This window comes from Agelaius tricolor, unplaced genomic scaffold (genome assembly GCF_023055355.1).
Source record: "Agelaius tricolor isolate 1412-34295 unplaced genomic scaffold, bAgeTri1.0.p SCAF_17, whole genome shotgun sequence".
In the NCBI taxonomy this organism is placed as follows: Eukaryota; Metazoa; Chordata; class Aves; order Passeriformes; family Icteridae; genus Agelaius; species Agelaius tricolor.
Window position 1 is genome coordinate 16,242,839 of NW_027269277.1, and position 22,601 is coordinate 16,265,439.

The 22,601-nt window shown below is 48.0% G+C and overlaps 1 protein-coding gene across 4 annotated transcripts in view; it reads right to left on the reverse strand.

Moving 5' to 3' along the window:
* Nucleotides 1-22,601, reverse strand: part of LOC139597390 (gamma-aminobutyric acid receptor subunit alpha-3-like) — a 116,756-nt gene that overhangs the window by 13,375 nt on the left and 80,780 nt on the right. For all 4 annotated transcript variants that reach the window (XM_071442695.1, XM_071442697.1, XM_071442696.1 and 1 more), the window contains exons 4-6: nt 18,505-18,572; nt 14,371-14,591; nt 3,400-3,482 (exon numbers count right to left, since the gene is read on the reverse strand). In XM_071442695.1, coding sequence (XP_071298796.1) covers nt 3,400-3,482; nt 14,371-14,591; nt 18,505-18,572 — 372 coding nt within the window. The remainder of the gene's footprint in view (nt 1-3,399; nt 3,483-14,370; nt 14,592-18,504; nt 18,573-22,601) is intronic.

Consider the following 22,601-nt stretch of genomic DNA (forward strand, 5'->3'; position numbering starts at 1 on the left):
TTTTACCTTTCCATCAAATCTCTGTATTCTGGGATTGTTTACATATTTTCTTCACTGACTCTCATGGGACAGATTTACTGGTTATGCAGGTGCAAACTTATTTTTCTACTAGAACAGGCTGTTGGGTTTACTGCCTTTATTCTGATTATTTTTCCTTATGGGGACTTACAATCTACTGCTAGCTTAGCTAGAGTAGCAGGGCCTAAACCATATTTTATAAGGCCCTTCTTTTATATTATCTCTACCTGTCTGCAGCATTTTCCCTGTGTTTGCAACCAAGCCCCCCTCTCAAGAGTGCTCTTGGCTTTTCCAGTCCTATGGTTATCCAAAAATTGAGTCTCTCCAGACTGGTGGGAGCTATTTCTCCCCATAATGCCCAAAATTCCTGTCCATACCAAGTTTGCACCAGCTTTTTAAGCAAGAACAAAGTCCACTAAACCAAGCCTTCGGTTCATTTTTTCCCCACCACCTTCTCCTGGTGAAGACCTGAAGGAATTCTTTGGCTGTGGTCAGGTCAAGCAATGTGTCAGATCTACTGGAGAAACATCTCAGCTGCTGCTCTGTGGAACATTGTGTCCTGAGAAAAACCACATTTCTGTGATCTTTCCAAAACAACCACAGTTATTGCTGCACTCTGGGCTTTGGCAAACCTGCTCCACATTAAGCAGGGCTGTGCAAAGCCTTGGAGAGGTTTTGGTGATCAGCCAAGGTTTCTCAGCAGGCCAGAGTGCTGCCTAAGCTCTTGTGGTGCAGGTGGGCACCTCTCACTCTGCTTTTCCAACCCTCCTTCCAGCCCTCCATGTGCTTCTGCAGCTCTCCATCCTCCTTCAGAGCTTTGTGCAGCTCTGCCACTGCTCTTCCACCTGAAGGGCAACACCCAGCCTAGAAAAGGAACTTGCCCACAGTTTCAGTGCCATCATTCCTGATAATTCAGTTGTCTGTACATTACATACATACATACATATATATATACATATATATATAGTGTATATATATATATACAGACACACATATGTACATATATATGTATACACACAATTCCTGTCCATATCAAGTCTGTGTATGTATATATAGTTGGTATGAACAGGAATTTTGGGCATTATGGAGAAAAATAGCTCCTAGCAGTGTGGTTGTCTGGGACAGAAGGGTATCTGATGTCACACAGGCATGGCATGGGTGTTTGGAACAAGTTTAATGCCAGGCAGCTGCTTTGGTTCAGCTCAATGCCTCGTTTGCAATGCAAAATCCAATCCAAACAGGGACAGCTCCCGGACATTTAGGGGAGCTGGTAAATTCAGCAGCATCTCCTGCTCCTCTAGTCTCAGATAGCTGCTGTACAAGTGTCCTGTGATGGCTTAGGAACAGCTCTCTGCAGTGCACATTCATCTTCAGGGAGCAGGGGATGGGCAGAGCCATCCCTTCACTGCACCTGGCCCATGGGATGCTGCAGGTGGGCAGCTGAAGCTCTCTGGAGTGCCTGATGCCCTTGATTCCCCTGCAAATTCCCTGCTTGCCCCCTCAGGGGACTGCCCTGGTGGCCCAGGGACAGAAGGGCTCTGCTGATCATTTGAGGGGATCAGCAGAAAATGGTCTGTGAGGCAAACAGAGATTCCTTTGGGCAGCGTGGGTCTGGCACTGGCTTTGTCCTTCTAATTGCAAACCTGACCCACTTCAGGCTTCTTGAAAATGAGCAGCTTCCAGCTGTCAATGGCTTTTTAGTGAAATCACTGGTTTAATCCCACTCCAGCACAGGAGAGGTGAGCTCTGATGCTCTGTGAGTGCTTTAGAAAAAGTCACATTAATGTTAACCAGGGGCAGCTTTCTGAGCTCCTTGTCTCAAAACTCTCATCATTCAGAGGTCAAATCAGTAAAAAAATAAGCCCAAAGGGTGTTCCAGCAGAAACACACACATTAATCTCTTTTCCTCACCAAGAAACATTATAAGCAATTAGATGTGCAGTAATCTGCCTTCCTGCAAGTCTTGTAATAATCCCAGAGTTTAGGCCTGAGGTATGAGATTTGATATCCCTCCTCACAAGGTCAATTAACATTAATAATTCATCCTTCTCTAAGGCCCTAGTGATGTCTTGTGGCAATGAGTTCTACATTTAATTAGGTGCTGCCTAAGAAATAGCTTTATTTCAGTAGTTCTGAATAATCCACTTTCATGGCTACAGTTTGTCATGAGGCAGAAGAGCAGATGCACATGATAAATATGATTTCCTCTCCTGCCAATCAAACTTTTCAACTTTGTCCTCAGTTAGCTCCCAAATGGCTACAGGAAGAAAGTGTCACTTTGGGAAGGTTGGGGGTCACTGGTGTGGGCTCATTCTTTAGCTGGAGGTGGGAAACTCCCTCATCTAACACAAATACAGACTAAAAGTGGTGCTCAGTCCATTGGACGTGGGAAAGAGCCCAGGCAGAGCCAGACTAGGATGTTTATTTTCACATCATGGTGAGCCAGGGTCTTGGGGTTTGGCTCCCACTCACTTTAGGAACAGAACCAAATTAAATTTAACTTGCATATGGGAGAGAGAAGGGAATTCTATGGGGAGCCCAAGCAGCTGAGCAGCTGCAAGTCTGGGAGTAGCTTTCAACTCACCAGCAGCCTGAAAGCCTTCCCTAAACCAGGATCTTTTGCTGCTGGGGCAGAGATTCCCAGAGCTTCCAAGCCTTTCACCTGAGAGCAGCCTGCCTGGCAGACTGAAGAGGAGCAGGGGCTTGGTGAGCTCCACTGGGGCATGGGGCCAGAGGCACCAGGTGCTCAGGCTGGCAGGATGGGACAGCCAGCAGCAGCCAGCACTGCTGTCCCAAATCTTCCAGCATCCCAGCATCCCCTTGTGATGAAGGAAAAGCACAACTCAGATTTGTAATCATAGAATCATTAATGTTAGAAAAGACCTCTCAGATTATCGGGTCCAACCATTAACCCAGCACTGCCAAGCCCATGTCCCCAAGTGCCCAAAAGACACATTTTTGAGCACTTTGAGGGATGGTGACTCCACCACCTCCCTGAGCTGCTGTTCCAATGCTTGACCACCCTTACAGTGAAGAAGTTTTTCCTAATATCCAATCTAAATGTCTCTTGGCACAAGTTGAGGTAATTTCCTCTCATCCTGTCACTTGTTACCTGGTAGAAGAGTCTGATTCCCACCTGGCTGCTTTCTAAATAAATTTACAGCAAAACCATGGGTGTCTAACCCATGTTTTTAAGCTGAATTGAGCACAGACTCGCTCAGTGATGAATTGCATGTATGAGACACCGGAAAACAATTTGGTCACATTACCATCAGCAAAAATGAATATTATTGTTACTAAAACTCTGTGTGACACCAGCCACACCAAGGACTGCTCTCCAGCCCTGTAGCCCCTCCTTGCAGAGGTGCTGGGGGTACTTACAGCTCCCAAATTTCAGGGGGCAGGCGTGCACGTCCATGGGGAAGTCCTCCAGGTGCATGGGGCACTCGGCGTGGATGGTCAGCCTGCAGGACAAAGCACAGGGGCTGCTCAGGATAGGCTGGCCCTTCTGCCACAGCCTCCTGCAGCCAGCAGCGCTGCCAAAGGCTCCAGCTGCTCACCAGCCTCGGGGCAGGAGGCCCCCAGCTGTGCAGAGGACAGACGGACGCACATCTGGCAGCTTTTCCATGCTGTGAGCTCAACCCTATTGAGCAAGTCCATCTTCAGCCACTGAGTGCAATGGGGAAATGTGCCAGAGCCCAGGAGTCCTGGGTGCTCATGGGCTGTGAGCAGAGCTCCTATGTCTACCATCATGTTCTCTGAGAAATCTCCTTGCCCAGGATTCTTCACCTGGGAAGCTTCTCAGAGAAAAAGGAAAACAATATTATCTCATTTGCTTCTCCTGTGTTTTGCTGCTTTGGAATGTGTATTGAGATTGTTTACCAACAGGTGAATTGTTTCATTGGTTTCATGTGAATTGTTTTAACTTAATGACCAGTTCCAATTGTTTTAACTTAATGACCATCAGCTGTGTCAGACTCTGATGAGACAGTCATGAGTTTTTTATTAGTATCCTGTTAAACCTTCTGTCTGTATCCTTTCTCTATTCTTTAGTATAGTTTTAGTAATATAATATAATATAATATAATATAATATAATATAATATAATATAATATAATATAATATAATATAAATTAGCCTTCTAAGAACATGGAGTCAGATTCATCTTTCCTCCCCACGATGAGGGACCCCACAAATCCCACCCTTCTGGGGCCAGGGGACACCTCATGGACCACACTGGCAGGCAGAGGGGAAGGGCTCCAGGAGCCCCCAGGGAACAGGCCTGCTGCTCTGGAAGGAGCTGAGGGCTGGCAGATGGTTTAAAGTCCAGATCCATGAACCACCAGGGCACCATGAACACCCCATCCCACCTCCCCTGGCTCCTCCTTCCACTGTGGAGGATGCTGCAGGCAGGTGAGGAACTGGAATATCCTGGGGGTGTGCAGGACAACCTGTGCTTTCCAAATCCCCCAAATCTCCATAGGATACATGGGGGTGTGCAGGACAACCTGTGCTTTCCAAATCCCTGTAGGATACATGGGGACATGCAGGGCAACCTGTGCTTTCCAAATCCCCCAAATCCCAATAGGATACCTGGGGGTGTGCAGGACAACCTGTGCTTTCCAAATCCCTGTAGGATACATGGGGACATGCAGGACAACTTGTGCTTTCCAAATCCCCCAAATCCCAGTAGGATACCTCATCAGGAAGCAGCTTTGTGATGGAGGCACAGCCATAAAAAGCATTAAAAGCTGCAGAATATGGGGCCAGGCATAAAAGGATCCATGATAAAGGACTCTAAAAAAGGGAGCTGGTGTTCCTTCCTGGAGTACTGCAAAGAGTGCAGCCAGGGAGAGGGAGCCAGGAGAGACAGCTTCCCAGGAGATGTCTAAAACAATCTCTTCTGAAGGAAGTATTTGTAAGGAAAAAAAAAAAATAGACTGACTTCTGATGGCTCAGCAAAACAGCAAACAAACCATGGCAGGAGCAACATGTGGATGGAAAGGGCAACTGCACAGACTGAAGGTGGCTTGTGCAAAACTCAGGTCGAGAAGCTTCTATTGAGATATTTTCCTTTGGCTAGAAAAATGTTCAGCTAAGTTATTCTTCAAAGAAAATACTGAGGCTTAGTCAAATGCAAAATAAACCCTGAAAAAATAAAGGCTTTGGGTTTTGTTTGCTAAAAGCAAAGAATATTTTTTTTTAAAGGAAAGAAAATAAAAATAAAGGTTATTTCTTTTAGGCAAACAAACTTTCAATGCTTCTATTAAAAAAAAAAGAAAGAGGACTTTCTTTTAAAATTTGATATAATAAAAATCAGTGGACAAAACCAAACCCTTCACAAATTGCTGTAAAAACCCCTGTGGAGGAAACAAAGCAGAGTGGCTGTGAGGTGGCAGAGGTGGCACAGCTGCAGGGACAGTGGCTGCATGTGGCAGCTGCTGCTGTGAGAGGGGGCAGCCACACACAGGGACAAGGCAGCAAACCCTGGCCAGCTGCTGCTCTGGAACCTCCCCAGTATTGTATTTGCAGGGTGCCCTGATGAAGGAGGAATGATGCATCTGACTCCATGTTCTCAGAAGGCTAATTTATTACTTTATTGTGCTATATTGTATTAAAGAATACTATACTATACTAAAGAATACAGAAAGGATACTTACAGAATGCTGAAAAGATAATAATGAAAACTCCTGGCTCTCTCCAGAGCCCCAACACAGCTTGACCCTGATTGGCCAAAGAGTGAAAACAACTCCCAGCAGAATGCAATGGAACAATCACCTGTGGGTAAACAATCTCCAAACACATTCCACATGAGAACAACACAGGAGAAGCAAATGAGATCAGAATTGTTTTCCTTTTCTCTGAGGCCCCTCAGCTTCCCAGGAGAAAAACCCTGGGTGAAGGGATTTTTTCAGAGAATGTGAATGCCACATCCCATCACCTGTGAGTTCTGCTCTGCCAGGTGAGGGAAGGAGCCCTGGGATTTCAGAGCCACATCCAGCCTCACCTGCAGCTCCCAGGGGGTTCAGGAACGCTGGCAACCCCGCGAGAGAGAGCAGAGGAGTTAAATCAAGAAGCAGAGCAGGAGAGTTGCCATAACTTTGGTGGGGCAGAGCTGGGTGGCCCAAACGCCCTGGAGGCCCTGCAGCACTCAGGGCAGGGCATTAACCCCCAGTTCCACCAGTGTTTGGGAACATCTGACAATTCAGTGCCCCAGGGCCCAGCCTGCAGTGGGTGTGCCAGCCCTGTCTGAACCCCTGCCCATGGAAACCCCCTGTCCTCTGAGAACTTGGCCAAGAGGGCATGGAGGGGATGCTGCCTGGCCTGCTTGCTTCACAGCTGCCTCCAGCCTGGCTTTCTCAGCTGAGCCAAGAACCACTGTGTGCCCAAAGCAACTTCTGCAGACAAATCACTCTGTCTGACTTGGTGATCTCTCCTTCACACTGCACTGAATGCACCTGTTTTACATGAAAGAGAAGAAGACCTGACCTTTAGACTTCAGTCAAGGCTCACTGAAGACTGACAGGGATTTTCACAAGCCTACAAGCACAGAGTTGTAATTATTTTCTCCTGGACACTCAAAGGCCATCATGAACAAAATGCTCATTTGCTCTGATGCCTCTCTTTTCCAATATGGATTTCAAGAAGCACAGGTATAAAAACCTGGCAGCTTGGTGTGGACTAGACTACCTTGCTCTTCCTGTTCTATTTCTTTTGTGATGTTCTCTTCAGCCAGCTCAAAATCCACTTGGGGAGCTCTTGGGTGGCAAGCTTGTCAAGCATATTCTCACAGATCTTAGTCTTCCATTCTTTCTGTGTCTTTTCCAACTGCAATGGACTTTTTGCTTCTCATTTTGTCACTGTCACTCGTGTCAGGGAAATGTTGAGACATTTCCCCAGTCTCCCTCAGCAGCCCACACCAGAATTTTCCTTTTTACCTCAGTGGTTTTTCATCTGCTTCACTAATTGCTTTATTATTTCAAAAGGCTCTTAGCTGGGAGTTCCCAAAGTTGGCTTTTCCAAAGGACCCCACCTCTGACCAGTGCCCTCCTTCTGATGCATCCTGAACCCACCCAAAAAACCCAGGGAAGTCTTTTCCTTCCACTGTCCTGTCTGCAAGTGCTGGCTGTGATCATCAGCCACTCTGAATAAGGCTGAATGACCCCAAGGACTGCAGATGGTGGATCTGGTGGGTTTGTGCCATTCAGAGCAGCCTGAAAGAGCCTCACAAGGGACAAGGACAGCAACAGAGACTGGTCTTGACCAAATCCTGCCATCTCCAGGCCATGGCCAACAAGAGCAAGTGCTGCCAAGGGAAGGAGAAAATTTTATATGGATGCTGCATGACTCCCTCAACGTGTGGGAATGCAGCAGTTGCATTTTAAATCTAAAGCCTGTTTTATTAGCTGAGCCAGCAAGCAATAAAACAAGAAATCCATCAACAAATCACTGGAAAAGCAACCTCATCTGCCACTTCTCCACCTACAACTGAAGGAGTTTTTAAGTCTCCCGGAATGAAAGAAAAAAAGGAAAAGTTGCATCATTCCAGCGAGATGAGTCTGGTTCAGCAGCTTCAGCCAGCTACAGGTCAGCAGGTTCACAGGTAACACATGAAATGTCAAACCACAAGGAATGTCTCTCCCTTCCCAGACAATTACCACAGCCTCTGCAGCATTTGGATCCAAGGGTTTATTGCAGAAATCCTCATCTCTGCCCCTTATCCTGTGCAAGGCAGCTGATGGCCAGAGAGCCACTGTGTTTTGCTTCATTGCTCTGATGGGCTATTCACACCCAGCAGCCCTGGCAAGTCCTTAGAAAGCCTAAAGAGCACCTAAAAATTAGCCAAGCTGCCAGAAATCATCAGCCAGCAGTCACAGCCTTTGGCTCATCAGTCCCAGGCACCTGCAGCAACTTATGCAGAACTGTCTTGAAGCCAAACTCCAAACTCCTCGTGTTTTCTTCTCAGGATCTCTGCTGTTCACAGTGACCCCAAGATGTGTCAGAGAGTCTCTTTTCCCAGCCTGGCACTTGAAGAAGGAGTCAGAACTCTTCTGTTTTTGTTCTCAAGGTTGTTTATTGTTTCTTATCTATAAAATTCTTTCTCTGGCCTGCCAAGGTCTGTTCAGCAGGTCAGACAGAGGCACTCTGACCACCTTCAGGCCGTGTTATCTTTTTATACTAAAAACTCTGTGTACATTATTTACCATAACTTCCCAATACCCATCACCTATGTTATACACTGAGCTTCTACTCTAAACCAATCTGTGAGTGCCACCATCACAGCAGAAGATGGAGGCCAAGAAGAAGGAGAAAGGCTGGACATGCCCAGATTCCTCCATCTTGCCCCCTGAACCCCCATTCTAAAAACCCCAAAAATCTATTTTTCGCCCTGTGACAAACTAACTATTATTCTACTTAAACTTTCTTGACTTGTAATTCTTCATATAATGGTTGGTAATTGGTTTTTCCATGGGTCAAGATCAAAGTCAGGTGTCTTGGGCTCTGTGCCAGGGTCTCTGAGCCCCCCCAGGCAGGTCTCAAGTCCTCCAGGACAGCCAGAGGAATTTCCTGGGTTCCAACATTTTCTCTTCACTTTGCTGGCACAATGGCACTGAAAGTGGAACATCCAGGACAGAACCTGTGTTTTTTTCCTCTTTTAAAGTCACGGGAAGTGCTTTGAACTGCACCAACACAATGGCAAGAAGCGTGAATCAGGCTAAACATCCCTCTGCTAGGGCTGAGGGGATAACAAACCTCTTCAGCTGCGTTCTCATGGTTACCAGGAGCTTAGCAAAGCCTTTGATGTGTCATTAGAGCCCCTGTCGTTACCTGCGTGCAGCTGCTGCATGAGCCAGGATCTCAGCCCAATTTCTGGGACGCAAATGTAATAATCCCTCAGTGTGTGAGTGCTACAAAAACATGACAGCACCCTGCATGGCAGGGCTGGCTTTGTTTATGCCAGGGATACTGCTGGAGTTTTGTCCTGATTTCTTCTCCAGGAGGTTCATTAATAACCACAGTCAGGCCATGCAGTGTTTATGGTTTAGGCTGTGGGAGAATCTAGGTTAGGTTTAATTGAGGGGTTTGAGCTTGAAAGCCAAATTGTTCCTAGGATCCTTGTGCTGGATCTGGAAGCACTGATTTCACTTTCCATCCTCCCCCAGCCCCTGGAGATTTCAGCCCATGATGGCAGAAATGCAGTGAGATAAGGTGTTCTCTGAAGATTTCTCCCTCCTGGGACAGTTTCCTTAAAAAAAGCCTGTCTGCACAAAGCCAAGCCTGGAAAACAGATCATTTTTGTCTTTGGATCTGCTCTGGCAGGGAAAAGTTGGAGCAAATCTCATCTTGTTGCCTGCTTGTGTTTTTATCAGCCAGCCAAGCTCTGCTCTGCTTGGATCTGTCGGTGATGTTTTCTAGGATCAGCCCTGGTGTGGGAACAGACAAACAGCTGGGAACAGACAAACAGGAGAGCTGGGGCTGGGCTGTCCCAGCCTGTGAGGGACAGACAAACAGCTGCCAGCCCCAGAGCCCAGGAGAGCTGGGGCTGGGCTGTCCCAGCCTGTGAGGGACAGACAAACAGCTGCCAGCCCCCAGAGCCCAGGAGAGCTGGGGCTGGGCTGTCCCAGGCTGTGAGGGACAGACAAACAGCTGCCAGCCCCCAGAGCCCAGGAGAGCTGGGGCTGGGCTGTCCCAGGCTGTGAGGGACAGACAAACAGCTGCCAGCCCCCAGAGCCCAGGAGAGCTGGGGCTGGGCTGTCCCAGCTGCTGCTCCTGCAGAGAGGCTGCATCTCCATCGTGGGGAGGGTGCAGCAAAGCCTGGAGCCATCACAACCTGTCTTGGGGTTAAAAAAACCCCAGCCAGTAAATTCACACCCCAAAAAGCCTGTGCTGAGGGAGAGACACTGCAAAGCTCTGTGATTTCAAAAGGCAGCCTGGGAAGCCCAAAGCCCTGAGTGTGGCACACCAGGTAGAGAAGCTGCTCTGGGATTCCACAGCCCCTGTAGGTCTGCACGTGTCCTGGGCTCAGCTTTCCCTCCTGCTCTGCCTCACCTGAGGGATCACAGAGCCTCCTTCCAAGGACTGCACGTTGTCTTCAGCAGCACAGGCTCTTGAGGCAGAGCCTTTGGGCATGCAGGGAATGTGTCAGCCTGACAGGTAAAGAAAACATCCTCCAAGTGCATATAACTTGAGCACATATTGTCTGGGAACCACTCTGACAATAACCACAAAGCCTCAACACACCATTCTGACAGGCCCTGTTAAGAGCAGAAGAGCTCTTTAAAGCCTTGATTCACAAAGCTGAATCCCATCAGCACTGCATTAAACTTTCACTGGCTTTCTGTGCTTCAAGGCTGGGGAGAACCAGAGCATTATCTGTGTGCCCCACACAATCTGAGCCAGAGAGTACACCCAGAGGTGGCTGTTTTGGCTGCTTTTTGCCTCTTCCTTACATAAATCCATGCACAATTCCCAGGTTGTTGTGCTCAGGTCTGTTGCCAGAGTTTAGAGACCATAGCTGGGCTTTTGTGAACTATTTGGACCATGCAGGAGCTCTGCAAGAAGAGACTGCAGAGGCAGGGCTACATAATAAAACTGCACTCCCTGTGCTCTCTGAGGCAGCCAGAGGAGCAGGGAGGATGCAGAAGGATCAGTAATGAGAAATGCAGCTCAGTGCAGGGGTCACAAAGGCTGTTTTGTGGCCCAGGTGCCAAGGCCTGTCAGAGGTCAGGGCTGTGCACTGTGACACTGCACTGATCCATGAGGAGAAGGTGCCACGACTGAAGGAAATCTCTGGATGCTTGGCTACAGCTGCTGTGCAGCTCCTGGGAGCTCTGGTCAGTGATAAAGAGGCTCTCTCCAGGAGCTATAAATATTGTCACACAGGTGTAATTTTGCTGGATGCATGTGTCAGGCTTGCTGTTCCACCAGAGCAAGTTCATCTATAACTGTAAGCCTTGACTAAGAGGAGTTGGCTCTCCCAGCAGGATAAATAGCAGGAGATGTGCCTCTAATTGCACATCAGCAGAGCTGATCCCTCAAGGATATTGCCTGGTACAAGGGAAAGGAGCAGGACATTCTCAGGAGTCAAACTGCATGGCCAGGTTGATCCATGCAAGGGATCACCTGGGCAGTGCTGCCAGGCACTGGAAATCAGGTGGAAGCTCAAATTCTCTCCCCAGTGAGCAGGGCACCCCTTTGGGATTTGCATTTTGCTGGATGCCAGCTGTGTGAGTTTGGTTTCAAGTTCCTGCTCCTTCCTTTAAGGACACACATGCACGTCCCTGGCCATGGGGGAGGACAGCAAAGGCATCACCTGGACAGAAAACAAGAGGCTCCCTCCAGCCCTTCCCTGGGAGAGGTTTCAAAGCAGTTAACAAGGGAGGGTGATACCACCATCATTGTTTGACAGGGAAATTGAGGTGGGAGTGCCTTGGAGTGGCAAAGCCAGACAGATTTTGGTGGCTGAGCCTGAGGCTTGGTCCTGGCCCTGCAGTCTGTGCCCTTGCATCTTCCTTCCTGACACCCCACTCAAAAGAGGCCCTGGTGCTCCTGAGCAGCACCAAGAGGAAGAAAGGAGATCCTCAGATGTTCCAGGACAGACATCCCATCCTGGATGTGTTTAACTGCAATCCCAGAGCAGTCCTGCATGCTGTGGTCATCTGGGCAGCTCTAACCACATGAGCAGCACCAGGATGTGCTGCCCAGAGCCTCCCCTGGGCTTCACCCACTGGGGAAAGAAAAGATCTCTGTGCACAAGAGCTCCTGGCTCTGTGCAATAAAAAACATGACAAAAGGTCTCATATCCAGCCCTCAGCTCTGAGGGGGCTCCTCACCTCTGACAAAGCCTTAGGGAGGTATTTAAGGGGGACAGGAGCACCTGTAAGAGGAGGGCCTTCATTCCCCAATTCTTCAGCAGACAGCTAAACTGAAGGATGGTTTGAGTTAATTTTTAAAAATCCCAAGGCTCTCTTTTCTTCCAGAAGCTCATTCCCAAGAGTCTCATGATGCTGCTGCCATCCTGGCACCTGCCCAGCCCTGAATGGAAGAATAAATCCAATACTTTTTTAGTCACTCAAAACTTGCTGAAGCTAATGGCTGTTTGCTGAATAAAGAAGTAGTGAAATGATTCAAAAGCTCTGAAATTGAGTCTTTTTTTTTTTTTTTTGGCTGTCTTATGCCAGCAGCTCCTGTAATACTTTACAGTCAGACAATGATCCAAAGTGTGGGGAGTGTGAGTTGTCTACTTGCAGGTCAGAGAGCTGGGAGCAGAACAGAGCTCTTAAGTCAAGCTGGGCTTTTCCCTTCATTTACCCCATCTGCCTTAATGTGAGATCAGTGATGTGTGGAGACCTAAACCCCCAGGGCACTGGCAGGATTAGCTCGTATTTGAGAACTGCTGCACAAAAGCAAGGCATTGTTTATCAATGTGGGCTGTAAAACTTGCTGACACCGTGTAGATTCGCAGCCAGTTTCACTATGAAGAGATGAAATTCTGCCTGGTCCTCATAAACAGAGGTGAAAGTGCAGCATCTCAGCACACAGAATCCACAATGAAGCCTGTTATTAGTTAGGATTGGCTTGGAGATGGAGACAGAGAAAATAATTTTTTAAAACAAAGATTTACACCTTGCCAAAACCAACTCAATACCTTTCTTGTGCATTTATCAGCAGCTTGTTGTTTCATTTACAACCTATGACTCCTGCAACCCTGGCTTCTCCAAATCACAGTTTTTAATTAGCTGTTTGTTGGGTTTTTTCCCTAATGATGTGCATCGATCACATAGATTTGGATTTTTTTAATTCCACAAAGTGGGAAAAAACAACCCCATTGTTGTCACAAGCAAGCTTGGTCTCATTAGATGTGTGAAATGGTTCTGCTCTAACATGCTGAACAAATTTAGATCTCTTAAGCTGCTGGAGAATAGCAAATTCTCTCAGCCTAATGTTCCCATACCAACATTGGCTACCTGATTCATATCCCATCACAGGTCAGGAAGAAAATTAAACCAGGTTGCACCTCACAAACTATAGATCACATCTACCTCAGCACATAAAAGCAAAAAAAAAAATCAATGTGAATTATGAGGGAAAATCTACCTGTAAAAATGTACCAAGCTGAGGATCAGTGATGGTCCATAGGTAGGAAACAAGGAGAGCATGGAAAGCAGCAGGGTAGGTGTGGAAACCCAGGGCACCACAGGGAATATTTCTGTGTCTGCTCTGGGGTGCCCTGACCCCAGGGCAGCACTGACTCTGACCCTCACTCATGGAGAAAGTTTCCCAGACTTTAAGATAGACTGGAATCCACAAAAGTGTGAAATAGATTATAGAGAGCAGTGTAGGTGTGTCACTTGGTGAGAAATTGAGGTTTTGGGGATTTTTAGTGTGTTGTGGATGGAAGCAAGATGGAGGGCACAGGGTGCTGTCCTGGGTTTCTTCTTCATGCTTCTTCCTCCTTCTTCTTCTTGGGTTTGGGTGGCATTTTTTAATTGGGCAGAAAAGTGCCCATTGTGGGCCCTTTGGGATCAGTTATTGGGTTAAAAGGGGAAATAATCCAGGTGTCAGTTCTTAATTGGAGAGTTTAGTCTTAAAAGACCTTGTAACAAGAGATTGTTGGCCATTTTGTGCCTTGCTGCTGAACTCACAGTAGTGAGACTCTTTTACTGATAAGAAACAATAAATACCTGAGTCCCAACATGAACTACTGTCTCCAGTGCCTTCAGTCCAGACCCAGAGAAACCCACAACTGTACCCCCACAGGCAGGACTCAAATCTACTAACAAGAGTTAGTGCAAGCCAGCATAAACCCTGCTGTGAGGCCCCCTGAGGTCCCTGCATGTGCAGAAGGACCTGGATTCCCTGGCAGCAGAGCCAGACTCACCTCATGGTGTACAGGAGGTGCCACTGTCCCTGCAGAGCCAGACTCACCTCATGGTGTACAGGAGGTGCCACTGTCCATGGAGAGCCAGACTCACCTCATGGTGTACAGGAGGGTAGCATTGTCCAGGTGAGCCAGACTCACCTCATGGTGTACAGGAGGTGCCACTGTCCATGCAGAGCCAGACTCACCTCATGGTGTACAGGAGGTGCCATTGTCCCTGCAGAGCCAGACTCACCTCATGGTGTACAGGAGGTGCCATTGTCCAGGTGAGCCAGACTCACCTCATGGTGTACAGGAGGTGCTATTGTCCAGGTGAGCCAGACTCACCTCATGGTGTACAGGAGGTGCCACTGTCCCTGCAGAGCCAGACTCACCTCATGGTGTACAGGAGGGTGCCATTGTCCATGGAGAGGCAGACTCACCTCATGGTGTACAGGAGGGTGCCATTGTCCATGGAGAGGCAGACTCACCTCATGGTGTACAGGAGGGTGCCGTTGTCCACCAGGCGCAGCAGCTTGTTGGGGGTGGTCATGTTGTGGGCAACAGATTTCTTCCCGTTGTGGAAGAAAGTGTCAGGAGTCCAGATCTTACTGGCCAGCAGGTTGTTCAGGGGAAGGATTTTCATGGGACCATCAAACTTCAGCCTTTCATCTCTCCAGGATTGCCGGAAAAAGACATCAATGGTGTATTCCTTTGGGGAGAGAGGAGAGAAAAGTAAGTTGTGTTTTACTCAGCTCAAGAGGTGGCAGAAAACTGGGTTTTGGCACACCTTGGGTGACACAAAGCGTGGTGCAACGAGCAGAAGGGGTTAACAGCAGTGCAGGGTAGGTGGGATCCAGTACATTTTGGGTAATGACTTACCTATGATGTCAAAATGTGCATGTCAGTGTTTCTGAGCACTGCAGGGAAGCTGCAGCACAGCCCCTACAGTGGCCAGAGCTGGGGCAGCCCTGCTGCACCACCACCTCTATGCAGAGGTTTCAGGGGAGAAAGGCCATTTTGTGCAGCTACACAGGTATTTTAGAAGGCAAAAATAAAGATCCTAGAGATGGAATCTGGCCAGGATGCTGGTAATTATATCTCTGCTCATAAAAAAAAAAAAAAAGAAATAAACTTGCATGACATTGTCTTAATGTTATTTTGTTCCCCAGGCCACCTTTAGAAAATCATTGAATTGAAGACTTTACTGGCATTACAAGATCCTGTGACTTTCATTTATCTTCTTTTTCTTGTTTTATTTCCTTCTTTTTTTTTTTTTTCCTGCCAATGTAAAGACCAATTTCCTGTCCAAATTCCAACTGGGGCACTTAGAAGTCACCACTTTGAAACCCTGCAGCCAAGCCAGCTCCTCACTCAGTGAATGCAGATTCAGAAACCACTTTTAGGGGCAGAGGGGTCTTTGGAAAACCTCTCTGTCCCAACTGTTCTTCCTCCCCCTGCTGCTGCAGACTTGCAATCTTTATTTACACATTCCTGGAGGCCGCAGGACCAACCAAACTTATCATTGTGAGTGATTTCTTTCCTGCAGCACTTCTCAGCAGTGCTGAAAAACTGCTGTGCATCACTTTCCTATAGGACAGAGAAATTCCTACAGGTTTTGCAGCAGATGGCAGCTGAATGAGGCATCTCTGTGAATAAATCCATCCCTGCTCCCTGGCCATGGAGACACCCCTGCTCAAATATGAACCTTCTGGATCTTGGCTGGGGAAGGAAAGAGAAATTCTACATTCTCAAGGGCTCTGCCCTGTACAAGGTATTTTGCCCCTTCATGGAAGTGATCTCTAATTCATTATTTCTTGGGATAAGCCCAAAGAAATGAGCCTGTGTGCAATCCTGGGAGGTTTGGGAAAAGTCCTTATCAGGACAAGAGCTCTCTCATTCCCTGTTTCTATTTAAAAAGTGCCAGACAAAGAAGCAAAACATTTTTTAATGACTTCCAAGGCCCTGCTTATCTTCTTTAATGCTTAGGAATCATTCCTGAAGAAAAGAGAAATCATGTTCAGAATGTTCCCCTCCTTTCTATGCTTCTTTCCATAAAAGCATTATTCCCAACTCCCCCCTTCCAAGGAGCACACTTTGTTCCGTGTTATGCTCTTCTCTGCCTACAGAAGTGACTGAAAACATCCAGACTGACTCTGTCCTCAGAGTCCACCCATGAAACAAAAAAAATCCCCTTCAATTTTTGTTTTCCTTTGGATAATTTCCCTGGGACTGAGGCAAAGCTGGAAGAGCTCATTCCCAAGGACTGGGGCGTGCCTGGTGTCACAATAGGACACGAAATAAAACAAGGCAGACACTGGAGCTCCAAAGAAAGAAGAAGGGAATTTTGTTTTCTGATTCTAACATTTATAGACTTCCAAAAGTGACAGTGGATTGGAGGATGAAAGTGCCACCACTCCAATGACACTGGACAAACCAACAGTCCATCAAATTTCTCCTCCTCCAGAGAGGAATGTAAAAACAATAATTTACATAAAAGTGCGTGAGAAACTCCATTACAAGAATGTAAACATCAGAAGGCTTAGAAGAACTTAGAAAAACAGGATGACACCTCAGGTGTGAACAGGCTCCGCTCTCCAAACCAACAGAGAGGTTGGGAGTCCCTTGGAGCACCTCAGTGGAAAGGTCTCCACATCCTCTCCTCTGTAGGAATGTGCCCCCTGTTGATGGAATGACAAAACTATCCTTTATCTCCTTAAAAAGGAAAAAAGCCCAGAAAACTGAGGAAAGAAACTTCCTCAATTAGGTGAAAAGACATCTCATAGCACCTGGGGGACTTCACCTCAAACTTAAGGACAGCCAGTTGGACAGGAGCCAAAAAGCCCCACCTGAGCGATTTACTAGAAAAAAAAAAAACAGACCAAAGAAACTGATGGCTTTTGTGAAGTGTTTTACCAGGAGCAAGAACCTCTTGCACCTGGCTAGGCTCTTCTTTGTAAAGAGTTTTGTTATTTTGCCTTTTCTTAAAACTTTTTGTTTCCAACACTACCACAGAAGCCATCCTGCTGATTTTATGCCTTCTAAGGTAGCTGAGCTATCCTGGCTGTGAAACAGATCTCCAAGAACTAATGAGATCTGGCTGGAGGAGACCCCTATTTCACTGCTCCTCCAGGCTCTGTAAGCAGCTGCTCTCGCTCTCCCCAGGGCAGCTTTACCTGCCTCTCCTCCACCACTGCAATTCCACAATTCCAATTCCGCACTTCCAGCTCCTGTGGAAGGGGGAGCAGCGCCGGGCAGATGTCAGCAGGAGGGAGGGATTTCCCCACTCCTGAGATGAGAGGAAGCCCCAGAGCAGGCTCTCCCCCTTTCCTGAGGAGATGGGGTTTCTCTCCCTCACTTTTAGCAGCAGAACTAAAACACATTCGCCATGCATTTGTAAAATACACGGAACGAAAGCACGCGGAGGGGAAATAATTTATTATTCCTTAACTGTCTTCCTAATTTTATATTCATTTTGTCAAATCACATTGCAGAGAATACCTTCCTCTTTTCGATACCTCATATTTTTTTCTTCACAGTTCATTATACACACTCCCTTAATCAAATATGCTCCACCTTGGAAGTAATTATCAGATACTCCCCACGGGCTACGATTGCTGAATATATTATGGGTCTCTGCTGTGGTAGGAAAGCAGGAGAGAGAGAGGGAGAACTCAGATGAGGTTCATAATCTTGATTACACTGACATCAACTTAACTCCTTACCCTGGAGGGAGTGGTCTTCCCAAAGCAACATGGGTTGGAGTGATGGAGTGAGCAACTCCATGAAACACAGAGATTTTCTGCTTCTCTGCTTGCCAGCACAGGATTGCTGTGGGACAGCTGGAGAGATGTTCAGGCCATGCCAGCCTAGGAAATTCAACCCTTGCAGCTCTGGAGGGGCTGTGAGAGCCACAGGACACTGCTCCAGGCTGGCCTAGCCAGTGACAACCTGCTCCAAAATGGGCTCCCTCCATGGCATGGGCTGCCCACCACTGGCCTGGGCTATGCCAGCACCAGGGCAGCTCAGGGGCTGGGCATGCAGGAGGGGCTCAGTCCTTAATGCACAACTGTCCTCACGTGGCATCCTGGAACTCCTGAGCAGCCACCCACAGCCAGCCCTTCTCTGGGTGCGTGTGGAATTCGAGCTGCTGTTGAGAAACCTCACTATTAATTATGCTCCACAGTCCTGTTTTAATTAGAAGACAAACTGTTGTGGGAATACAAGCCTAAATTCAGACCTCAGGCCTTTTCATTAATGATTTTCCCTGAACATGTCAAAATAGCACAGTCAGTCCATGCCTCTACTGTATTCTCTTTTGCCTCCCTCCACTTCAGGCATGGTTTGATGGTGGAACATTGTCTCTGACACTGCCATCAAACCAGACCAGCTTCTGGCATCCTCCCCTCTTCCCAGGGAGCACCTTCATTCCTCCAGTTATCATCTGGTTTCAAAAAGCCCAAGCACACCTGGGAAACAACTCCTGTTTACCCCTGGAATGGAGATACCACCAGCTCTTGTCACTTAGGAAAATCCCATTTTTACCCATATTGTCCTGGAATGGGGGGGGACACACACATGCACAGCAGCTGAGGGGAAGCCCCCCCTCCCTGTGAGGCACCTACCATGTCTGTGTCCGAGACAGGGCCGAAACTCGTCACGTAAATGTCTGTCTTGACTTCAGTTACACTGTCTGGGACAAAAAGAAGAAAAAAAAAGGGAAAAAAGAGCAATTAGAGAGCTGAATTTCCTTGTGCAGGCAAGGCTTTGAGGTTTGTTATATAGTGTTTATTCCTGCTCTGCTGAACCCTCAGCACTGTGCTCTGTGCCCCAAACAAGGGCTGATTTTATCACTGGTAATTGGGCACATTCATCTCCAGTGCAGCTCTGCTGCTTCCCACACTTACACTGAAGACAAATCTGTCCCACACGGCCAGACAATGCATATTTACAGACTCTGTGTGCCTGCATCATCCACACCCTGCTCCAGATCCACATGTTTTCAATCCAGACGTAAGCCCTGATGCTTTGAAACTCCTTTTCAATCTGAAATCCCTTTGTGTCTCCCAGCCAGATAAACAGCCTAGCGATGTTCCAGCAGTTTTAGGGAACCCTGGGTTTGTTACAGCTCCAGGCTTATCTGTATGTAAAAAGAATCAATATTCTGATTGCCTTTTACTGCCATCATGCTCGCTTTTCTCCTAAGTGCTCAGTCTCACAAAGCTGCTGCTGCTGCTCACTCGTCACGCGCTGCCCCTGCACCCCAGGCTGAGATTCCCTCACGGATGCTGAGCAGCAGCTTCACTGCCCCTGCAAAGCCACAGGGCCCTGCTGCCTGCCCAGCTGCTAAAACCAGGGGCAGTTTCAGCCACATGCCTGCAGATAAGCTGGAGTGCTGAGCACAGCCTGCAGCACGTGCACACTGAGCTCTCCTGCCTTGGATTTTGGCTTGTTTCCTAATTGACACCTCTGCTGCCACCCTGCTTTGCAGGGAAATCAAGGCACAGTGATTTCCCAGATTTACAGTCCTGTGCTCTGCCCACTGGGTTGTGCTCAAAACATGATGGATGAGCTGCCTTGAGTTCAGCACTCAGTTGCCATAAATCCTCCCCACTTTAGGGATAGATCACGCTGTTGTGTGGCACTAGCTGGCTCAGAGCTGCTCTCCTAATGAAAGAACCAATTTAAAGCTGCAAAGCAGAGTTCATGTTTTATGCACAGGACCCAATTTTGGCCATCCCAGCAGCCTTGCAAGTAGCCTGGACAGCCCATTGTTTAATTTAGTTATGGAAATCCTTCTGTCCCCTGAGAGTCATTTTGCAGTACTATGAAGCTTAGGTTTGTGCTTCAAAGTTTTACATCCCAAAATAAGATAATGCATTCTGGCAGGGTTTTCTCCTTAATGGCTAAAATATACATATACATGTCTTTAGTTATTATGGCTGAGAAGTTTTTGATGCAGCCCATGGCTGATATTATTGTGCTATAGAAGTAACCCTTGATCTCATCTTGATGAGCTAAAAAGAAGGTTAAAGAGAAATATGTATGTGGTGCAGTTTGTGAAACACCCAGAAATCTAAACAGAATGAGCCCCTTCTGTGAGGCTGAAACACTCAGGGTATTCTCAGCCTCCCTCCAAACAGGTCCCCAGATGAGGTGCACAGCAGAGAACATTGAGTGGTGTGAGGCTCCTTCTGCTACCCCATGCAGTGACATAAAGCTCATTTTGTCCTGGAGAAAACACAAAACTCTCCCTCCCCTCCCCTCCCCTCCCTGGGGTCCATTCTGCAGCCATGGACAGCAGATCAGGAGCTGTGGCCACCCATGGCCAGGGAGGGCAGTCCCTGGGAGGTGCAGGATGAGCTGTGCCCTGCTCACAGGGACAGGGGGTTGCAGCCCCACATTTTTCTTCCCAGAGAAAAGCAAGGCACGATTCTTCCCAAGAATATTTCTGGGATTCACATCCTCTGAACCTCAGAGAAAGAAAACACAATTCTTATCATTTGCTGTGCCTGTGTTTGTGCCAAAGCAGAATGCAATGTGGAGATTGTTTACCCACAGTGATGGTGTTTTGTTTCCTTGGCCTGTCAGGGCCAGGTGTGTGTGTGTGTTGGGACTGTTGGGGGACAGTCACGAGATTCTGGGCAGTGTGTGCAGGGTTGAGTGCTTGGCAGATTCAGTTTAGATGTATAGAATAATATAGTATAATAAAGTAATTAATTAGCCTTCTGATAAGATGGAGTCAGATGCATCATTCTCTCTCCCACCATTGGGGTTGCAGCAAATTCAGTAGGGGGTCATGGAAGGCTCTGTGCTTTCCAATGTGCTCTGCAGGGTCCAAGCACAGGGGAAGGGATTCAGGAAGCCAGGAGAAGACAAAAAGGATTTGTTTTGGACACCTTTTGATATGATCCTGCAATCCTTAAATGAGCTTTTATGTCCTCATCATGCTGTAACCTGGCTGACATAGAGCTGCAGAAACCCCTTCCTGACCCCTCAATCTACTGGTAAATCCAATCAAAGATAATGGAATTAGGAAACTTCAATAATCTATTAATAACTTATTAATATTAATAACTAATTACAACCCATGTCTGAAGAGAATCCCCCATTTCCAGACTGCAGATTTACCCCCTGGCAAGGCCATGCAGCACCCAGAGAAGGGACAAGCTGGGGCTTCACCCCTAGCTCAGTGATGTCCCTCAGCTCTGAGAAAAAGGAGCTTCCTGCACCTCTCATGGCAAAAGGCAGCCTGAACCCTCCCTGTTAATAAGTGCTCCTAAGGGCAGGATTTGGCTGGGATCCGGAGGGATTTCTGAAATTAAATCATTGCTACGCAGGCAGGGATTTCAGCAGAGCTGGGAAATCCAGAGATAAGTGAAACACCAGCAGAACAGAGCGAGCTCCAGCCTCAGAGATTCACTTCCCTTGTGATCCCACAGCCCAAGAGCACCTGCCCAGCTCCCAGCTCTGTGACTGTGAGACCTCCACCTGCAGAGAAACCAGCAGCTGCCCCAGCAGCCTCCCCTCTCCTTACCCTCACACTGGCCCACCCAGAGCCTGAATGAGATGAAACTAAACTGCATCTGCTTTTTCAGCAAGAGAAAGCTGAGGGAAAAGCATCCCCTGCCTCTGCTTAGAGACATGGCAGGGAAATTCCTATTTTCTGCTCAAGCCATTGATGTGCTCGCACTGTAGCTTGGCTATCTTGCACAGTTCTCACCAAAGATTTAACAATTAAGGACATTATAGGGGGGTAGGCACTTTCCCTAGAACTGCTGCAGAACACAAAATGGCATTTTTCATTCCCTAGCAGCATCCTTCCCTGTAATTCAATTTTTTTACAGGCACGAGTCGAGCTTTCAAGGCTGCTGGGGTGGCAGGTGGATGCTGCCAGTCCTGTTTATAACCAGGGAAACAAAAATGCAGGGGCTGGGTTCAGGTAGGAAGCTGGAGCAGAGCAAGGAGCAGAGCCCAGGTCTGCCTGCCCTAAGGATTGGCACAACCCTGCCCAAGAGAGCCCTTGGTGAGCTGCCCAAGCCCTTTCCAGCCACCCTGCTGAGCTGCTGCACCAGGAATGCAAAAAAGACCCCGGAGCCAACATGAAACTGGAAGAGCAAGGGATTTCAGGTTCAGTGTTTGAACTGAATTTACAGATCCAATTGGAATGCCATGTTCCCAAGTCATTTGTTTGAGGATGACTTCCTTGTCTGGGGGCATTGCCCATCTATAGGCTCAGCTTATTCCCAAGCTTCTGCACAACCATGTTCCCAGGAACAATTTGGAGCAAGTGTGAGAGCAGAACAAGGCTCTGCAGGTCAGCCAGGGCTGCCCCTTCCCCCCGGGGTACAGAGCCTGCTCCTGCCTTGCTCCCAGCTGTAGAAATCCCCCACAGCTGGGCAGATCTGCAATGCAAATGGCAAACCACACCGCCCTTCCCACGGCGTTGCCATGGCACTTACTACACCTGCCTGCTTTTTGAGAGCTCCCCTCTCCTCCAGCAATCTGCTCCCCCACATCTGGCAGCTTGTGTACCCCAGAGCCCTCTCCAGCCCCGAGGGGAGGGACAGCTCCAGCCCCACAGCTCCACACCAGCAGGTCTGACACCTCCCTGGGTGTGCACAAGGTGTAAACCAGCAGCAGCTGTCGCTGAGGTGTTTCAGGCTTCCCATTTTCCCAGCCCTCCCCATCTCGCTGCCCCTGTTCCAAGGCAGACACCCCC